The sequence below is a fragment of the Conger conger genome, chromosome 15 (assembly GCF_963514075.1).
Source record: "Conger conger chromosome 15, fConCon1.1, whole genome shotgun sequence".
Lineage (NCBI taxonomy): Eukaryota > Metazoa > Chordata > Actinopteri > Anguilliformes > Congridae > Conger > Conger conger.
Genome location: NC_083774.1, coordinates 26,197,950 through 26,217,117, shown reverse-complemented (window position 1 = coordinate 26,217,117; position 19,168 = coordinate 26,197,950). Strand labels below are relative to the sequence as shown.

General features: G+C 42.2%; 1 protein-coding gene across 1 annotated transcript; it reads right to left on the bottom strand.

Annotated features, from left to right (window-relative positions):
- Positions 1-6,762: 6,762 nt before the first annotated feature.
- On the bottom strand, positions 6,763-17,791 carry saal1 (serum amyloid A-like 1). Its single transcript, XM_061221923.1, has 13 exons — positions 17,646-17,791; positions 15,348-15,541; positions 14,705-14,806; positions 14,230-14,313; positions 13,412-13,491; positions 12,320-12,379; positions 11,860-11,975; positions 11,604-11,760; positions 11,386-11,468; positions 10,455-10,640; positions 8,641-8,828; positions 8,416-8,508; positions 6,763-7,750 (listed from the first exon to the last, which is right to left on the bottom strand). Exons 1-13 carry the CDS (start codon positions 17,647-17,649, stop codon positions 7,664-7,666), a joined length of 1,434 nt encoding a protein of 477 aa, XP_061077907.1. The 5' UTR covers positions 17,650-17,791; the 3' UTR covers positions 6,763-7,663.
- Positions 17,792-19,168: the final 1,377 nt, after the last annotated feature.

Below are 19,168 nucleotides of genomic sequence, written 5' to 3'. Positions count from 1 at the left end.
GTATTTATGTACAGTATGAACAACAAGGGTGGTGCGTAAACGGGGGCGGTCTCATTCAACTCGAGTGCATGGAAAAACGAGGGTCATCGAATGTGTCATGGGGAAATTAAGGTATGATATAGTACATGATTTTAGTATTTAAAAAAAAAGAGTCAATAGCATTTCAAATCATTTCTTTTTTTTGCAGAAATGCTGTAATTGTAAACAGTAGCCTACTTAATTCTCACAGTAATGTGATCAGAAAACTGGAAAAACCCTTCCCTTGTTAAACAGTGGAAGACTTGTGTACTACTTTGTGTCCACCCAAGCATCTAAAGCGAATATAATAAATGTAGCCTATACAATAATACATTAATTAATTAGCTATCGTAGCCTATACCACTGCAGTATCTTAATTTACAGTCCACTAACATCATCTACAGTCAAGGGAATTATTGTTCTCTTTATTCAGCATTTGGCTGAATACACATAAAATTTTCGACATCTCACACACATTCAAATATTAGACAGCCCTAACCTATGAGTTTATATTTCACTAAAGCTATTTCCACAGCATTAGCTTCATGGAAAATACAACTCCCAGGGGTCTTGTGAATGACATTTGTGGCATTCACTGGCCAAGCACCCTTGGGTTGATGATGATTTTAAGGAGCTTTCCAAACTTTTTCAGCAGCTTTTAGAACATACACTCAGTCTGTTTTCTCTTCGCTCATGTTATTAAGAACAGAATGTAGTCTACATCACACAATATACCGACACTGTGTCTTCTGCTGAACTGCTTGTAACTAGAGGTGAGGTAAAAGGGCATACTCTGCGGCCGCAGAACAGAAAACGTCAGAGCCCAACCCTGGCTGTAGTATTACGTGGTCCGGTGTGCTTCTTAGATCTAGCACTGCATATAAGCTTGAAAAAAATGATCACTTCAGACATATCAGTGCATTAAAATGAGCCAATTGGGCCAAAAGTTTACAGATTTGCATCAAAAGGGATTAAAATAACCTTAAACGTTTAAATTTACACTGTTCTAAATTCGAATTTGTGTCATTTGAATGCATGGCAGCGCTACAACCGCTGTATACTAATGGCGGGTGTACAAGTGTAATTGAATATGTGGATGTCCAGGGTTCCAGCTCCGGATTTTAGATGCTACACAAATATAATATATAATATATAATATTTGGGAAAAAACTGCACAAGTATACATTTTAGCCCACTGCAGCAAGAGTCGGTATACAATTAAAGTAGGGATCAAATACTGGGGTATCTGGTACAGTCCACAATTTTGGTTTAAATCAGGAAAAATATAATTGTATACCTCAAGGTGAGCTTCTATCTGTGGGCTTAAAACCATATTACTGCACATACCTGAATGCCTGAACTCCCCCACATACTAAAAACCGGCAACTCTGCTGACTCACTAGGGCTATTAGTCAAACCATGAGTTAGTTACAAGCACAATCACAGGACGCCTCAGTTTTAATATGAGAGTTCTTTAATAACCATTCTTCACTTTACCCCTCAAGGCTTATTTTAACCCCCTTCACTCGGGCCTTCTCAAGGGCTGTTTTCACTCATGCTAGGCCATCATTGTCAATAACATCTTAGTTGACCTAAGGTAAACTAAAGCTAAAATACTCTTAAAATAGGGGTTATTCTTAGTACAGCTCGCTGTAAAAACCTTGATTTGGAGCGGCCCTCATCCCACAGGGGTATCTCACTTCCCAATCCCGAATTTAGGTTTGAGAGAGCTTGGGGGGTAAACTCACCATGTTCCAAACAGAACACGGGGAAGCGGCCGCTTCCACCAGAAGTTAACGTCCGTTCAATCGCAGTTTTTCTCCTGAAGAATGTGGTTTATGATTATCGTTGCTTATTGACCATCTCAGGCACAAAAAGACATTGATTGACATGAATCGCACCAATAATTATAGAGAAAACAACAAATAACTGCACAACGCCCCTGTGTTTGGAAGACCGTGTTAGCTCACCATGGTCTGAACACCGCCGTATAAGCCTGCCCGGTTCGTAGTCTCTCGTTAGCAACGGCATCCCCACCATAATGTCACAGTGGAGCATGATTACCATGCCACTGTATGCTGAAATGGATTGCGTATGTGACTTGTTTTTCTGAAAACGGAAGGAATCAAGACTTTACACACACACAAAAACCAAAGCTGGAAGTAACTATGGAAGTCATTTTTTAGTTATTCGTCATGAAGGTTGCACTGTTCAGAACATGGTGAGCTAACTCTGTGTTCAGAACACGGTGAGTTTACGTTACCTCTGGAACTCTGGTGTAGGAAGCACCGCTTTAGAGCATGGGCCTACCCTCCCTTTTCCTGCCCCAAGAGGGCGAGACTGGATCTGTGAACTCACTTGTAAACCACTCGCTACGTCAACACAGGGTTTAGAAACCCCTGGGGCTTTGAGGGGGTGAGAAGTCCCACCACGATGCAGCATGTACGGACGCAAGTACCTCTATCCCCACCTGTGGGGCAGCATTCCTTCAGTGGACCCCCTTTGTCATGAGAGATCAATGATCCGATCGGCTGATGAGATTTCTATTGTACAGTTAAAAGAATGATGTAGCCTCAAGCGTTTCATATAGAAAAAGGCAAGTTACTCACGAACGCTAAAAGCCTGCATACCTAATACCGATGACAGGCCCCCCTCTGGATTTGTTACCCAAATAACGTGTGTGTATTCTGTGGGTTCCAGGTGCATTTGTGACAGTGTGTGTGGGTGAATGTGTGACTATGCATGTCTGGTTGAGAGCGTGTGCCCATGTGTGCAATAATGTGCATAAGTGAAGGCGTACGTGAGCATGTGTGCAAAAGCGTGTTTGTCTGTGTGCGGTGTGTGCATGCATGTGTGAGAGTGTGCGAGTGTGCGAGAGCGTTTGCATGGGTGCAGGCAGGTGTGTTAGGCGGGTGTGTACCCATGTGAGCTTCCCTACTGGGAGAGTGCACATGTCCACACACATACACACACACACACAGCTGACCAATCCAAAGGCTGCCTGTCAGTAACTCATCGCCTGTGACTGACGGGCTTGTTACACCTGCATGGGGCTGTGAGCTGAACTTCCTCTTCCCTGAGCCTGGGAGATCCTGGAGGCAGCAACTCTGCACTCCTCTACAACCTGCCTTTCCCCACGTCTCACACACAGACACATACACGTCTCTCTCACACACACACACACACACACACACACTTTCTAACGCTCATTGTTCATCCACGGTGGGTATGTATACTGTAACTGCACATGTAGGGCATGTATACACTGCTAAATATTTGGTAGTATTGTAAAAACTGTACTGCAGTATTTAATTGTTGAGCTTTGTTTGAAATTCATATGTATGAGGACTGCTCAGAGTAAATACATGGGGATGAAGGCGTCTAAAATGAATAGTGTTTGTTGTTATGTTTGCTGTTATATTTCTGCACCTATATTTGGCATTCTGCTTGGTGAAAAGTATGAAACTACTTGGTCTTGAGCTTCCTTCATGGTCCTATTGGCTTTTGCGTATCCATGTTGTAAGAGGTTCTTACATTTTTTACATTACAATAACAGGAATATGCTTGCATTGTTGCACCATCCAGCAAGTGTGTGTGTGGGGGGGGGGGGGGGGGGGGAAGATAGATAATTCAGAATAGAATTTGATTACAGCCCCATTTTAGTTCTGAAATTCGTGCAAAACTCAGGCCCCTGCTTAAATTCAGTCCAGTTCTCTTTGATTACATCATTATGCTGTCCTTTGTTGTTCCAATTGTACTTGACGGATACCGTGCCTTTCCACAACAAACGCAGAGACAGGTCCAGGACACGACAACGTCAGTGTCATGCGGCACAGACTGTACCTGCTCTGCTGACGCTTTGATCGGTCAGTCTGTCTTCTGTTCATGTATCCAGACCTCCCTCGTGTCTCAGCTTATTAGACGAAGAATCAGGCCCTGTTGGACAAGGTTTTTATTAGTCCTCCCCGAGTGAAGAAAGGCTTCGTGTAATGTGTAGCTGGTTTGGTGTATTCGTTTTATTTGGCAAGCCATTGGGTTTGTTGTACACCAGCCCAGCAGGCCAACATTTTGACGACAGTTTAATCCAGCAAAATCAGCTGTCTTAACACATTAGCAAACTTGGCCTATTGGACAAATCTCCAAATAATGTATACCAGTATTTCATGAACAAATGCAAACACTAATAATAAAGTAGCAGTCCATGTTGAAAATGAATTGAAGGCATGTTTCCACTTACCCAGAGTACCATCTATCGATTCTCACCCAGATGCAACGGAACTGAAGGGACTTATTATGGCACTCAATGCACCAAATATTTACATGTGAAAAACTCAACAGTTATGTATTTACAAATATAATGCCACGGTTCCTAGCAAACATGCACAGAGCTTGATTTGTGCACAATTTCATCAAGAACAACATATTCTACAAAAAGGTGTATATCCAAGCAAAATCTTCTGTAGGTGAACTAGTATGAAACTAGAATGGTGGTTATGTGACATTGACTAAAAGTGAACATTTGTTGTCATTTAAATATAGCAACTTGGCTGCAGAAAATGCGGCTTTGCAATCATATGTAATGATTTAACTAAAAGGTTATTTCAAACAGTAATGGTAATTCTTAACATTATCAATGTCGAGGCTACAGTTTATTGATCAATTTACATTACATTATTGGCATTTGGCAGACGCTCTTATCCAGAGCGACGTACAGTTGATTAGACTAAGCAGGAGACAATCCTCCCCTGGAGCAATGCAGGGTTAAGGGCCTTGCTCAAGGGCCCAACGGCTGTGTGGATCGTATTGTGGCTACACCTGGATTAGAACCACCGACCTTGAATACTTCTCAGTGTTTCAAAAACTTTTGAATGGTAATGTATATACCATCACAAATTAATCAGAAAGACATGTGAAGCCATTTGTCCCAAAGAATATGGTGCCCTGAAATGGGGGGTACTATGTATAAAAAGTGCGAGGTAGAAATAAAAAAAAAAATTTTAATCCCACCACCTGACACGGATGTAAATATTAAAGGCACCAGTCTGCATTTAACCTCATATTCCTCATTTTAAAACAAATGTGCTGGAGGAGAGCCTAAAGAACAGAAATTGTACCACTATCCAAATACTAACGGACTATACTATATATACACACAAATTAATTCATTTTTTCAGCCTGTAATTTTCAATCACTATGGTAACAGGATATACTGTTTGAAAGCGTTTTAAACTGACGGTTCTATCTGAATAACCTATTTTAAAATGCCATTGCTTGAGCGACAACAGTTCCTTATTTTGTCACATCGGTGGTAAAACAAGTGTGAGAGGACCTCACCTTCTCTGCATTTTGGAAATCCACATACTACAAGAAAAAACGTGATGTCAAGTGTCCTTTTCATGACAAGTGTCCAGCGGAACAAATGCATAAAAGAACATTTTTACTATATTATACCTTATTCAAGCGATTATCTAATCAGCCAATTGTGTCACAGCAGGGAAATGCATACAATCATGTAGATACGGGTCAGGAGCTTCAGTCAATGTTCACATCAACGATCAGAAAGGGGAAAAGATGTGATCTAAGTGACTTGGAATGTTTGTCGGTGGCAGACCGAGTATCTCATAAACTGCCGATCTCCTGGGATTTTCATGCACACTATTATGAAGAGTATGCAAAGAATGGTGCAAAAAACAAAAACAAAAAAATCGAATGAGCAGCAGTTCTGCAGACAGAAACGCCTTGTTAATGAGAGACGTCAGAGGAGAATGGCCAAACTGGTCAAAGCTGACAGGAAGGTGACAGTAACGCAAATGACCACACATTACAACAGTGGTATGCAGAAGAGCATCTCTGAACACACAACACATCATAACTCTAAGTGGATAGGCTACATCAGTAGAAGTCTAAAAAAAATTGTAATAAATACCCAACAGAGTGCTCACTGAGTCTAGATATATAAAAGTACTTGTACATATAAATGCTATTATCTACATTTTGTATAGGCTCTCTCGTACATGATGACCCCAAGTAAAACCGTATTTGTCATTTAGTTGCGTTACCCCGACCCGTATGTTAGAAAATTCAGTATAACTTCAGCTCATCATAGAACCAACTATGGGCTTGTTACTGAAGACGACTAAAAAGGATTTTAGCTAATGACATTAGGTGTCTTCGTCAGTTGCGCTCCGGCAAAAACAGTTCTTGACATTTTACAACATTTTATTTATTTTTTGCGATGCCCACACTTAAATAGAGGAGTTCAAAGGAATCTGAATTTGAATAATAAATAGCATGTGAAATTATGGAATGTGTTTGACTTAATGATGGGGGTTGGGCATTTGACAAAAACATAAATGAATGGACCTCAATGAATATATTAGTATACAAGATGGTATTATTGTGATTATTGTATTATTTTGTATGACCTGTTGCTGTCTGAGAATAGCTGCAAGGAGAGGGAGTTTGCACCTCCTAAGACACATATGATTTAGTTAAGCGTCCTTTGGGAGTCTCCAAGAAAACTTCCAAGACATAGATTAGAAGAAACAATGCAGAACTTTTGGTGATATTGAAAGGGGATTTGTCCAGTGTTGCGACTTGCCTCCATTGAGTTTCTGTACCACAGCTATAATAATCTGTATCCAGTCAAAAACAGCAAATCTTTTCAGTGAGAAAAAAAAACTTCCACTTGAGCTTCTGTAACTTTGTTTCAGTAATATTTGGAGTAATTCTGACAGAAAAGCCTTTCAAAAAAAAGAATAGATTTTATTAAACATTTAATTACACAATAAACATGAAAAACAAGTATAAGTTCTAACAGAAAAGGGCTCACCAATACATTTTGTATGCACAGTCGCACACGTGTTTGTTCGGCAATCCTACAACAAACAACTTTGGCTAACTTTCATACAGGACGGTGGCCGGCCTGGAGACCGGCTGTTGGAGATATACGGAGAGTGATGTCAGCAAGGGCCAATCCGTTTTGGGATTTCATGTCAGCCCAGTGATTGCCGTTTATGATAAAACAAGCAAGGATTTACAGCTGCAGACTCCATGTGTCCTTTGTGAAAATGTTTGCTGACTGCACATGTCCTTGGCCTTGTGAAAAGGTTTAACTGCGGCCCAACTTAAGGAGGAAGCAGCACTGGTTTATACAGCCGTTTAGAAAAGTGATCCAGCAGACGCAATGGGTCTCCGAGACAAGTGCTGGACGGGTGGTGGACGGCTTTACCGATGCCTGCCTGTTCGGTTGTGAGGACAGGCCGGCTTCCAGTCTGAAATCCAGAAGGAAAAACAACCCCCATTTCTACCATATGTCGATTTTAAATGTTGATAGGAACCCATAGAGTGGTGATATCAAGGCCTGAAACAACAGCCTTTGACCAATTATGGATTAGTGAAATTTCTGGACACAGTTTGGAATGGGCTGATCATTGCATGGGTCATGGGTCATTTAGGAATATGGGGGCATTTGCAGGATTGGAGGGGGAGGTGCGTTTCCACCTAGGTATCTCCGCACCCTGCAGAGGTGGCCACTGAGATGCCCACGGAGATGCCAGGGGGCCCAGAAGATGTTTGTCGAAACAGATGTTGGCCCAGAGTGCCCTCCTGCTGGAAGGAAGTGAGCAGGGCTAACCTGGACCCCTCAGGAACTCAGTTCCGGAAACTTCTGTCTCACTACATCTGATAGGCCGGACTGAGCTTCTGAGAGCAGGTCCACCAAGTGTTGCACCTGCGACAGACAAACACAAGCCTGAGCCCAGAACTTATCTGTGACACTCACAATACACAAACACACTTTGCATCAATGTACAGTTCAACAAACACCCTCCACACACACAGATGAACAGGCACACACACACTCAAACCTAAGATCACCCAAGAGAGAAGGACACAGAGCTACACTGACATGCTGAGACACTCTTATTCTGTCTGATCTCACAGGCAGGCAAACTGTGCTTTGCAGTTAGGTTAGGAGCAAAAAGTGTGTTGTTGTGTGCGTGGGTCAGAGTATATTGTAGTGTATGTGTCGCAGGTATGGGCAGAGTGTATTTCTGAGCGTGTTATAGGTAGAGACAGGGTATGTTGCAGTGCAGTGGTCTCAACCTGCCATGGAGGGCCATGAGTATGCTGGTTTCAATTCGAGCCTCATTTCTTGATTATATTAATTAGTTCAATTATTTGCTTAATTCAGGTTTTATTTGAAGTGAATTTGTGTAATTTGTGAAATAACAACTGTTGCTTATATTCTGTTTGAATGCACATGGCTGAATGAGTAATTGGAATCAGTTCAGGCAGAATTCACTGGTTGGAATGAAGACCTTCATACACACAGCCCTCAGTGGCAACCAGCTTGAGACCACAGCTGTAGTGTGTTGCACGTTACAGAGGACAGACCTCAGATCTGTGATCAGGCAGCAAACTCCCAGCTGCAGCGAGGCAGGCTTGTTCACCGAGGTACCCCTTCATCAGCAACTCCAACATGGTATCCTAAAATACACACAAACACAAACACACTTTACCCTGATATGCAACAAACAGACAGACAGACAGACACACACACACACACACACCACTATATAGGCTGATATATAACACACACATTGATCTCCCCAGTCTTACCTTGGTCATGTTTGTGAGCATACTGGCCAGAAACTCCACAGCTGTCTCTCTCAAGGCCGACATCTGCATGTCCTCTTCCTCTTTCAGTCCGTTTCCCGAGCCATCCTCGTCCTGGCCTTCTCTCGCCCTCTGCTGGCACTCCCTAAGGAACTGCAGCACCCGCAGCAGGGTGCCAAGCAGAGGCAGATCTGCACAACACAGACCACACATCAGTGCATGTCCCACAACAACACACAACCAGACCTGAAACCACAACACAGACCACACATAAGTGCATATCCCACAACAACACACAACCAGACCTGAAACCACAACACAGACCACACATCAGTGCATATCCCACAACAACACACAACCAGACCTGAAACCACAACACAGACCACTATATATTCCATAACACACCATCAGACCTGAAACCACAACACAGACCACGGATCAGTGAATATCCCACAACAACACACAACCAGACCTGAAACCACAACACAGACCACTATATATTCCACAACACACCATCAGACCTGAAACCACAACACAGACCACGCATCAGTGAATATCCCACAACACACAATCAGACAGAAATGAAATGAAATGAAGTGCCTTTGACACTGAACGAAACACAGGACGTATGCATCAACTGCACAGCTCTGCCTGATACCCTAAATGCCAAATGCCAAAATCCTGCTAAAACTGTCCAGTAGCTACTAACTAGATACAATAAAAGGAGAGCAGGTACAATTAAGGGCTGCAATACAGAAATAAAGGACGTGAGCAATATGCATTGCTAGGTATCTTTACTCAAGTAAGCATTTTGCATATTTGGTTCGGCAGATGGTTTCTCATCGAAGGCGCACTGATTCTTGAGAAACAAGCAGTGTTTCCTGTCAATACAAAAGCCAATCAGGAGGCTTTAAGTGCTTTTCCAGAAAGCTTGGGAGGGAATGGCAAGAACAACACCTGAGACCAATTTGCATGCTCGGTTTGCATGTGTTGCGGGCCCATGACCACGTATAGGGCTCAGTGCTTTCCATAAACTGCTTACATAACGTGCAATTGTCCAGCACAGGGCAGTCATGAGAGAGGCCGACAAACGCAAGCTTCAGTTGCAAAGAATGAAGAGTGCTAGCACTCAGCACAGAATAAAATAAATAAATTGGCTTGCAAAAAAAAATGAAAAATGCTTATCCACAAAACACGAAATGTAGGGGTGGGGGGGGCGTTCAGACACCAACATCCTTAGTCATGTCTAAGGAAGGAGTGTTTCTCCGAAAAGGGTTCTTTTGGCTCAATAAAGCATAAAGATGTGCGGTTTTTGGTTCAAAACTATCCCTAGAGTGCGCTATATTTCAATATTAGATTACATCTCACATGCCAAAAAAAGCATTGTTTTGCTTTGGAGTTGATGGTATTCCTTCATTTCTAAACTTCTTTAAAGTCCCTTGTGCCATTCAGCCCAGCAATGCTTGCCTTTTCCAACCACAAAAGTGTACCAACTACTTAGTTTGTCTAAAGGCTAGGCCTCCACTACTATTCCATACAGAGCCCACTCTCCGTGTGAAAAAATTTCGTGTGGTAATTTCCATTTACATTACATGCTGCCTCATTCTGCTAACCGAGCTCACCCTGAAGAATCGCCTGTAGTTCACTTTGTTAATTCCTTTAATGAATTTAAAAGCCTCAATAAAATCACCCCCAAGTCTCCTTTTACTAAGCTTGAAGAGATTAAGCATCTCAAGTCTTTCCTCATAACTTTTGTACAAAGAAAATATATCTGGTGGCCCCTTGTCTCTGAGCACAGCGGGAGTAAGAGGTCGTACTGCGGCCCGTCTGGCTGTACTCCTGGTCCGAGCAGGCAGACAGGGTGGACAGCACTGCCAGGGCGGGGGCGAGCCTCCCCTTCTGCTCCTGCAGGATGACGGGGGGGTCGTCAGGCTGGCACAGGTCGTCACACACCACCTCGCACAACGCCGCCCAGATCTCCTCACCAGTACCAGCCAGCTCCACTAGGGGGCACAAACATTTACATTACATTACATTACATTACATTACAGACATTTGGCAGACACTCTTAGAGTGACACACAACAAAGTGCATACCCATAACCAGCGCCAACTGAAACATACTAGAGGGAAGTATAGTGCTCAGAATGTCCAAAAAATAAGAATTTGGGCCTTGTAGATTATTCAGATAAGATAGACAAACGAAAGTAAAATGAAGCTGTTTTAGGATTTGCTAAACTTTATAATAACTTTATTAAAAGTAGTTCTCTCACAGAAAACAGAAGTGTGGTTCGGTCCAGTGTATTGGTAAAAGTAGTTCTCTCACAGAAAACAGAAGTATCGTTCGGTCCAGTGTATTGGTAAAAGTAGTTCTCTCACAGAAAACAGAAGTGTGGTTCGGTCCAGTGTATTGGTAAAAGTAGTTCTCTCACAGAAAACAGAAGTGTCATTCGGTCCAGTGTATTGGTAAAAGTAGTTCTATCACAGAAAACAGAAGTATCGTTCGGTCCAGTGTATTGGTAAAAGTAGTTCTCTCACAGAAAACAGAAGTGTGGTTCGGTCCAGTGTATTGGTAAAAGTAGTTCTCTCACAGAAAACAGAAGTGTCATTCGGTCCAGTGTATTGGTAAAAGTAGTTCTATCACAGAAAACAGAAGTGTGGTTCGATCCATTGTATTGGTAAAAGTAGAGTTTTCTCACAGAAAACAGCAGTGTGGTTCGGTACTGTGTGCTGGGAAAAGTTCTCTCACCCAAAGCCTCCACTCCCTCATCCACAGTTGTGAGCAGCTGAAGTACATGCAGGTACACCTCCAGACCTTCAGAACTCTCCAGCCTGTTCAAAATGCAGTCATGTGTTACCCTCTCTCACACACAAACAAACAGATTAAATGCTATAAACTACTACAAGCCCATCTATCACTGTACTGTGCAATCCTTTATTACGCAGAGAACGGGGCTAACTGCATACCTGACTTGTTTAGCAGCCTCCAGCAGAGAGGGGGCGATGTGCAGCTGGCTGCCAGTATCTGCATCACTGGGCCGCGCAGAGACCCAGCACTCCATCAATCCTTCATCCAGGTCAAAGAGCTTGTGCACCAGCTCCCCGACCTTCACCAGTAGATCCACTGACCGCAAAGACAAACATATACACGGGTCAGACTGGGGGAGAGCAAGGGAAAGCGATGATAAAGCAGCATGGAGGCTGGGGTAAATCAGGTCGGTACCGTTAGTGGAGCTGCACATGATGAAGCACAGGCTGGGGCACACTGACGCTTGCTGCAATACCCGTTCCAACCAGATGGGGGCGACACCGGGCTGGGCCAGACAAGTCAGCAGCAGCCTAAGCACAGACACGTGCACACTAAAAATACTGACTGCATTCCCAACTTATCTTCCTGATATATCTGAGACAAAATTGAACATATTTACATCTAGGAGGACAAAAACATGAAAATATTTTCAAATTATCCATTTTACTTTATTCTAATTGAATGTCCCTTAAGTTAAGAGAAATATTGTATAGAGCTGAGGGAAGCCAAAATGTCATGTCCTCGTTTGAGGACGCAGGGTCAGTATGCATCCTAATAACTATAAATGTAATGCTCAATGCAGATGTAATGCTCAATTTTCCTTTTCTTTTTTCTGTTTGTTCTGATGAAATAGTTTTTACAAATGAAGACCCACCTGCTTGTCTCCAGGATTGTTGGAGGGTCTGAATCTCCCAGGAGAAGCAACAATACCACCCTGGGCAGAAAAAACCACAAACAACACGCAAGCATTTCAGAATCGATCTTTCCCAGGAAATGTAATTGCCAATTTCACTTTGTTTGATTTTATTTCCAATAATTATTAGGAGTGAAAACGGCAGTTTTCCAAAAAAAATTGGATTACTAAATAAAAAAAACATTGAAACATGAGATTAAACGTATTGAAATAAAAGTATGCAGTTTTCCAGTATGTTTGAGCATACAATAAAATATTGTGAACAAAAAATGAAATATAGATCATTATCCACAGTTTATTATATGCAGCCTTTTTTCTCCATTTTATTGCCCACAATTCTGGAGCCCACAGTATCGGGTTCAACACGCTGTAGCTGGGAGAGTAGTATGCTTTGAAAATATAAAGTGAAAGAGATCAACAAAAACAATTTCTATTTTTGCTTGAGTATCGACAGAAAACAGTCTATCGCTGTCCTCGGAGTGTCCATTATCAACAGAAACTGTGAAACGGCGAAATCAGATGAATAAATCCAATAGTAGGGCTGGGCGATATAGCCATCATGGTATAACAATTTGTTTGTAAGTGCAGTAACAACTATCTTTGGCATGCGGTGTTAGATTTCTTTCAGTCTTTTTTTATTTAATCATACCTGATGAGGTAGCTCCAATTTTCTGAGCAAAAGTGAAATGCTTCCAGGGGAAAAAACATATATTTTCAATGTTAATATGACAGCAACAGGGCTTTACTGTTTCCATGTGGTAGATAAAAACATGACATGGATAAATAGCAAAAACGTAAGTGATGTGTTTTTTCTAACCTAATAGGTAAGTTAACCAACATTTTACAGATACAAGTGATGTTCTTTCTCCCCGGAAGAATTTGACTGAAGTTTGCAGATGTGTTACCGTATCAAGTATGAAGACGAAAAGAATTAACGAAACCTACTGCCACCTGCCAGAGATAGTTCTATAGCGCTTAAACTATTTGATGTACCACAATAGCTATATCACGCAGCTCTATACAATGGACGGAAACTCCTCCACTCTGGCTTACCCCAGATCCTCATTCTGGCTGATAGACAGACATGTGTCAGGGAAGCAGGCCATGTTCCCCAAGATTCCCACCCAAATCTCCTGTGCAAAAAAGGGAGATGACAACAAGTGCAATTTTTTTTACCTCAATTACTGTAGCACAACAGTACTTTGTTTAATTTTCTCTGAAAAAATAGAACCATCAGATTCCATCATCAATGATACAAATTCACGATTTTGGGTTTCCACGCCACCACTACACCTAAACCTCTGCCGAGAGGCTTTTTATGGTTCCTCATATGATCCCATCACTCAGCTGATTTGCCATGACTCGGCAAACTGGGTGGACAGTGCCTGACTGCTGGCTCCAGTAATAGCTTTGCACCTCATCCCGTATGACAAATTACATTCTGGTATATCGTGGGGTAACTTGGCCTCTGCATTTGACCCATCCTAGTTATTAGGAGCAGTGGGCAGCCACAGTGCAGCGCCTGGGGAGCAATACGGGGTTAAGGGCCTTGCTCAAGGGGCCCAACGGCTGTGCGGATCATTTATTGTGGCTAGACCGGGATTCGAACCACCGACGTTGCGGCTCCCAGTCATGCACCTTAACCACTACGCTACAGGCCGCCCCCACATAGAATGGCACAGGGTCCGGCTCTGGTCTAAAAACCCGCAAGTAAATGTTAAGTCCCTATTGTCCTTCCTGTTTTGCTCTGGTGAAGACCACTCAGATGTTGGCACTCAGATATTAGGAATGGATAGGTAAAGGGGGGAGGGCGTGATTAAAAAAGAATTAACCAATTCAGTTGGTGTTAAAAGCAAAGCCAGGTTACTGACCGTAAGCCTTGGACTGCGTGATTTGGCGATTGCTCCCAGCAAGATATCGGAGGCCTTGAACTCCTGTAGTAGGCCAGCAACATCCTTGGCACAAGGCAAAAAAACAAGAAACGAAAACATGAATAGTTACTAAAGACAGACATACATACACACATAGTATTCAACTAGAATCAATATTTTCAGGAAGCAAAAAAACCCAATGATAAAACAATAAAGCAACACATTTCAGGTTCATCTTGGTTAAATTCTTTTTTGACATTTTTTTTTATATTTTCCACTGGATGAAATGAAAACATATGATTTTAAAATCAGACAGGCTAACATCTAATGTTCATTTGGATTGTAGACCACCTTTAATCTATTGCCATGTCGACAAACATGCAATGGAACGAAGCCCTGAATTTATCTGATCAGACAGCCATAGAGAGTCCACTGCTCGTCCTCGGATTGAGCAGAGGAGATGAATGAAGTGTACCTTGTCCATAGCCATGTCCCAGATTTTACACAGCTTCTCCTCATCCTCCTTAGACAGGTCAACCTGGGCTTCAGGATCTGCATCCTCCTGCTCAGTCACAGTCTGAAGAAAGAGGAGAACAGACACTGAAACACATGCCGTGCTGTCACAACCTGAAGAAACCGGAGAACATTCACTCATACATGGTGTATTGTCACAGTCTGAAGAAAGAGGAGAACAGACACTGAAACACACGCGTACTGTCAGTCTGTAGAACGCGGAGAACAGACACTGAAACACACGCGTACTGTCAGTCTGTAGAACGCGGAGAACAGACACTGAAACACATGCGTACTGTCAGTCTGTAGAACGCGGAGAACAGACACTGACACTTTGTTTCAAACATTGAAATGGACTACATATAAAATGTGCTGTAATGACTACATGGTGAAACCAAAATCAAATACCCTTTTATATCCAGGTCTCAGTCAAGCGAAACACAGAACGGTCTTCACATATTTCTAAGTCTGTAAAATCAGAAACTTCTGAAGGCCTGAAGCTCCCTACAGAATGTCATTTACAGTATTTATGCCGCAGGATTTCATTCTTATGGCTGTAGAACGCACACCTTTTCCTGTAGCATGCACAGCTTTCACAAGCATACCTGGATGAGACTGGTCAGGGTGCTGAAGAGCCAGTGTTTGCTGTACAGAGTCTCCCCGATGGAATCGCTCTCCACCTCAGGCTCTGACCCATGGCTGGGTGGTGGGGAGGGGTTTCGATCCATCCGGGGGGAATGCGGATAGCTGTCGGAATCGGGGGAACTGCCGCCTGTCTCACCAGCCTCAGCACTGGCCTCTGAAAAGCAGAAACAAAAAGAAACATAATCTTGCGAATAGCAAATAACAGACTAAAAAAAGCAATCGGAAGCCTACAATCAAGACAAGATACTGAAAGCACTCTTTGATAGGGTACAAGGTTTTATAAGCACACTAATATAACACAATTAAAAGAAGAATGTTTACCTGGCTAATATAGTGGTTGTTGTTTAACACTTCTATGGTTTTTACAGATATGGGAAAAAACGGCTGTAAATTACCATGCACAATGGTCATGGAATAATTGTCAAAAAAGCTACTATTGGACCAGTTTCATTTCATTGGATGATTTTAAATGTATAGTTCCTAGTATAACAAATGAGATGTTTTCTGTGATTAAACCACTGTTACCAATCTACCATTGATGTTGTATTTATTGTCTTTATGCGCACTAATTCTGAATCATATTGTATTGTGAATGTTTGTTCTCCTTTTAAACTTGTTTGGCAGCAACGATGGCCAGGTCTCTCTTGGAAAAAGAGATTTTTAATCTCAATGGGACTTCCCGGTTATAGCTCAATAAATATATATATTTTTTTACACTCCAGGAAACTACACTGAGACTTATATTTGCAACTTTTAGTACATTGTGTTCTCAATTACATAAATTGATAACAAAACACTGAATTAGTAGTAAGCCACTAGCCACTAGTACTCCCTCCTAGCCGGTCTCTCCCTCCTAGCCGGTCTCCCAGCGTGTGCCATCAAGCCCCTCCAGCTGGTCCAGAATGCTGCAGCCCGCCTGATCACCAGTCAGCCCAGGTCGGCTCATGTCACCCCGCTTCTCATTGGCCTCCAATGGCTTCCTATTGCCGCACGCATCCGTTTCATGGCCCTAGTGTTGGCATTTCAGGCTGCTAAGGGGACTGCCCCACCTTACATACAATCCCTGATCACTCCCTACTCCCCAGCTAGATCACTCCGGTCTGCCAGCTCTGGTCGCCTTATGGTCCCCTCTCTACGTGCACCTGGCGGTCGAGCTGCACGTTCACGCCTGTTTTCCGTTCTGGTTCCTCAGTGGTGGAATGACTTGCCTACCACTGTCAGAACAGCAGAATCCCTCCCCCTATTTCGATGCAGACTCAAAACCCACCTTTTCAAACCCTACCTTAGTCCTACCTCCTGATTTCCCCTGCCCCTCCTTTCTGATATCCCTATCCTTGTCTAAACCCCCCCCCCCCTCCCAAAAAAAAATGCACTTATGATGACAACTATGTTTAGAACAGCATTTCATGTGTATTTTGCTAGTTCTGGATGTGATGCTATGACTTATGGTAGAACCTATGCACTTGTAAATCGCTTTGGATTAAAAGCGTCTGCCAAATGACTAAAATGTAAAAAATGTAAATGTAAATGTAGTACTCGCTCGATGTTTAGGGTTAGTTGTGAATTTCATTATCTAAAAAGTGGGTCAGTTTAGTCTCAAAGTTGTCAGTCGGTCTCGTGGGTCGACAGTAGACAACTTAAACTTCATGTGTAACCTACAGTTTTTATTTTTTTTCTTAGAGGGTGCATCGTCTATTATTGGTTTAAACGCTCCGCGCTGGTGACATTACAAAAAGTTTACATTTCTCGATGTAATTGTACCGCCGCTTCCAGCACTGCGCATTTCGAAAGTGCTGCCGGCGATAGATTTGCTTTCCAGTCACATCTGTCCATAATGTAAAGTCAGGCATTCTTCACGGTAATAAGAACATTTACGAAAACGTCCCATCAATGTCAGTGGAATGCCATAAGATGCCATATTAATTATGGAAAGTGTGCCACCGCTGCCACAGAAGGAAAGGGTTCGGGAAACGCTGGTCTTGAACCATTTTATATGCTGTTGACTGTTGTTAGCAACCATTTTAAACTAGATAAATGCATTACCCATTCATGTCAAAATCGTTGAGCACGGTTTGAAGCTAGCACAGTAAAACTCATTGCTTTACAGTAACCTAACCAATACGTCAAGTAAGCTAGCCAATGTTTCGTTTGCGAATACCTTATAGCTAGCTAGCTACCTACATACAGTAAATTACATGATTAGCAATGGATAACCACGGGCAACTTTGCAAACTATGTAGCTAGCAACGTGTTCTTACCCATAGCTATCAACCGTTTAGATCAGAACTCAAACACGTCTTGAGGGTGTGCTCTCACTATTTAAACAAATGAAAGCAAGCAATAAGTGCTGCACTTGAACAGCCTCCATTAAATTGTGCACATGCGTGAAAGTGTACTTCCTCAACGTGACATCTCCGTGAAGTTAGAAGGCAAATGTTGCTGGCCACAATTGGAGACTTCTGGTTCGCATTTATCAAAATAAATGTTCGGTGAATAAAATTATTTATGAACTGTAATTTTGTCAAATTTAATTGTTAAATTAATACAGATGGATATGATTGTGATGTATTTGCAGAGAATATAAAATTGTGCACAAATTTCAATAAAAACTGTTTGCCACGTGTTGTTGCTGTCTGTCAGGTGTGGTATGTCCATGCATTGCCATAGACTGTCAATTCACAAGCAGCTCATTTGCATAGCTCATAACTCAAAAACGATAAATTGTTTCTATCTATAAAATGAAAGGTGGTATACATTTGTTAGCTGGACCCATATCTTTAATATTAAACAGTCCTTTCTGTGAAATCCTGTTCTGAGCAATTGTTGCTGTGTGTCAGGTGCAGGGTAGGCATTCATTGCTATAGACTGTCAATTCACAAGCTGCTCATTATAGACCTATATACCCAGGGATAAACCCAAACCATGCAACTTTACAATGAAATTAAAGTCAAATCAACTTTATTTGTGTTGCACATTTCACGCTATATTTGTCAGTACATGCTTTAGAGCAGTGCTTCTCAACCAGGAATTAATTAATTGATTTATTTAATTCAGGGCATTTTTGGTGGTATGATTGCTTCAGTTATTAAATTAGTTGTTTCAGTTTCTGGTTACAACAAAAACCTTCCGGCAAGACTAGAGTTGAGAAACACAGCTTTAGAGCAAGCCCCAGCCTTTTCCCCCACAAAAGCAAGCCTAGGGCAACAGTGGCAAGGAAAAACTTCCAAGGTGGAGAAGGAAGAAACCTTGGGAGGAACCAGACTTAAGTGGGGGGCCCCATCCTCCTCTGGCCGGCTTAGTGACCATGATGGTCAGATCAGATAATTAACAATTAATTCTGAACAATTTGTTTGTGTGATGGGTTTTGAATGTGTGTGAGATTGGCAGGGTGCAGATGAAGGAGGTGGCAGTATGTTGGGGGTGTCTCAGCGCTGCAGCATGATTGTGATGAAGACAAGGGAAAAAAAACAACAATATGGCAGTGGGAAGTAAGTAGGGACACAGATGGGACTTGGAAACAAACCAAGGCCTTAATTGTAAGGAGGATTTACTGTTGGGCTAATTCTAATGAGTATTCACCTAGGACAACATTTTGCATTTTACTTGGACTGCAATTTAACTGATTACTATCAAGTATTACACTTTTTGAAAACAGACAAAGTCCACAGCTGCTCCCATCTAACTGACCATCTAACTGGCCAAGCAATTTATGCTTGGCCTACATAATAGTAACTAGTCAAATAGCAAGCTAGTTGCTTGCTGACTTGTATAAGTTGTATCA

Excerpts from the sequence above, each read along its gene's own strand:
- saal1 (XM_061221923.1), bottom strand. Across the intron at positions 13,492-14,229 it reads CACGCAGTCCAAGGCTTACG|GAGATTTGGGTGGGAATCTT; the intron begins GTCAGTAACCTG and ends TTTTTTGCACAG. Across the intron at positions 10,641-11,385 it reads TGAGGGAGTGGAGGCTTTGG|TGGAGCTGGCTGGTACTGGT; the intron begins GTGAGAGAACTT and ends TGTGCCCCCTAG.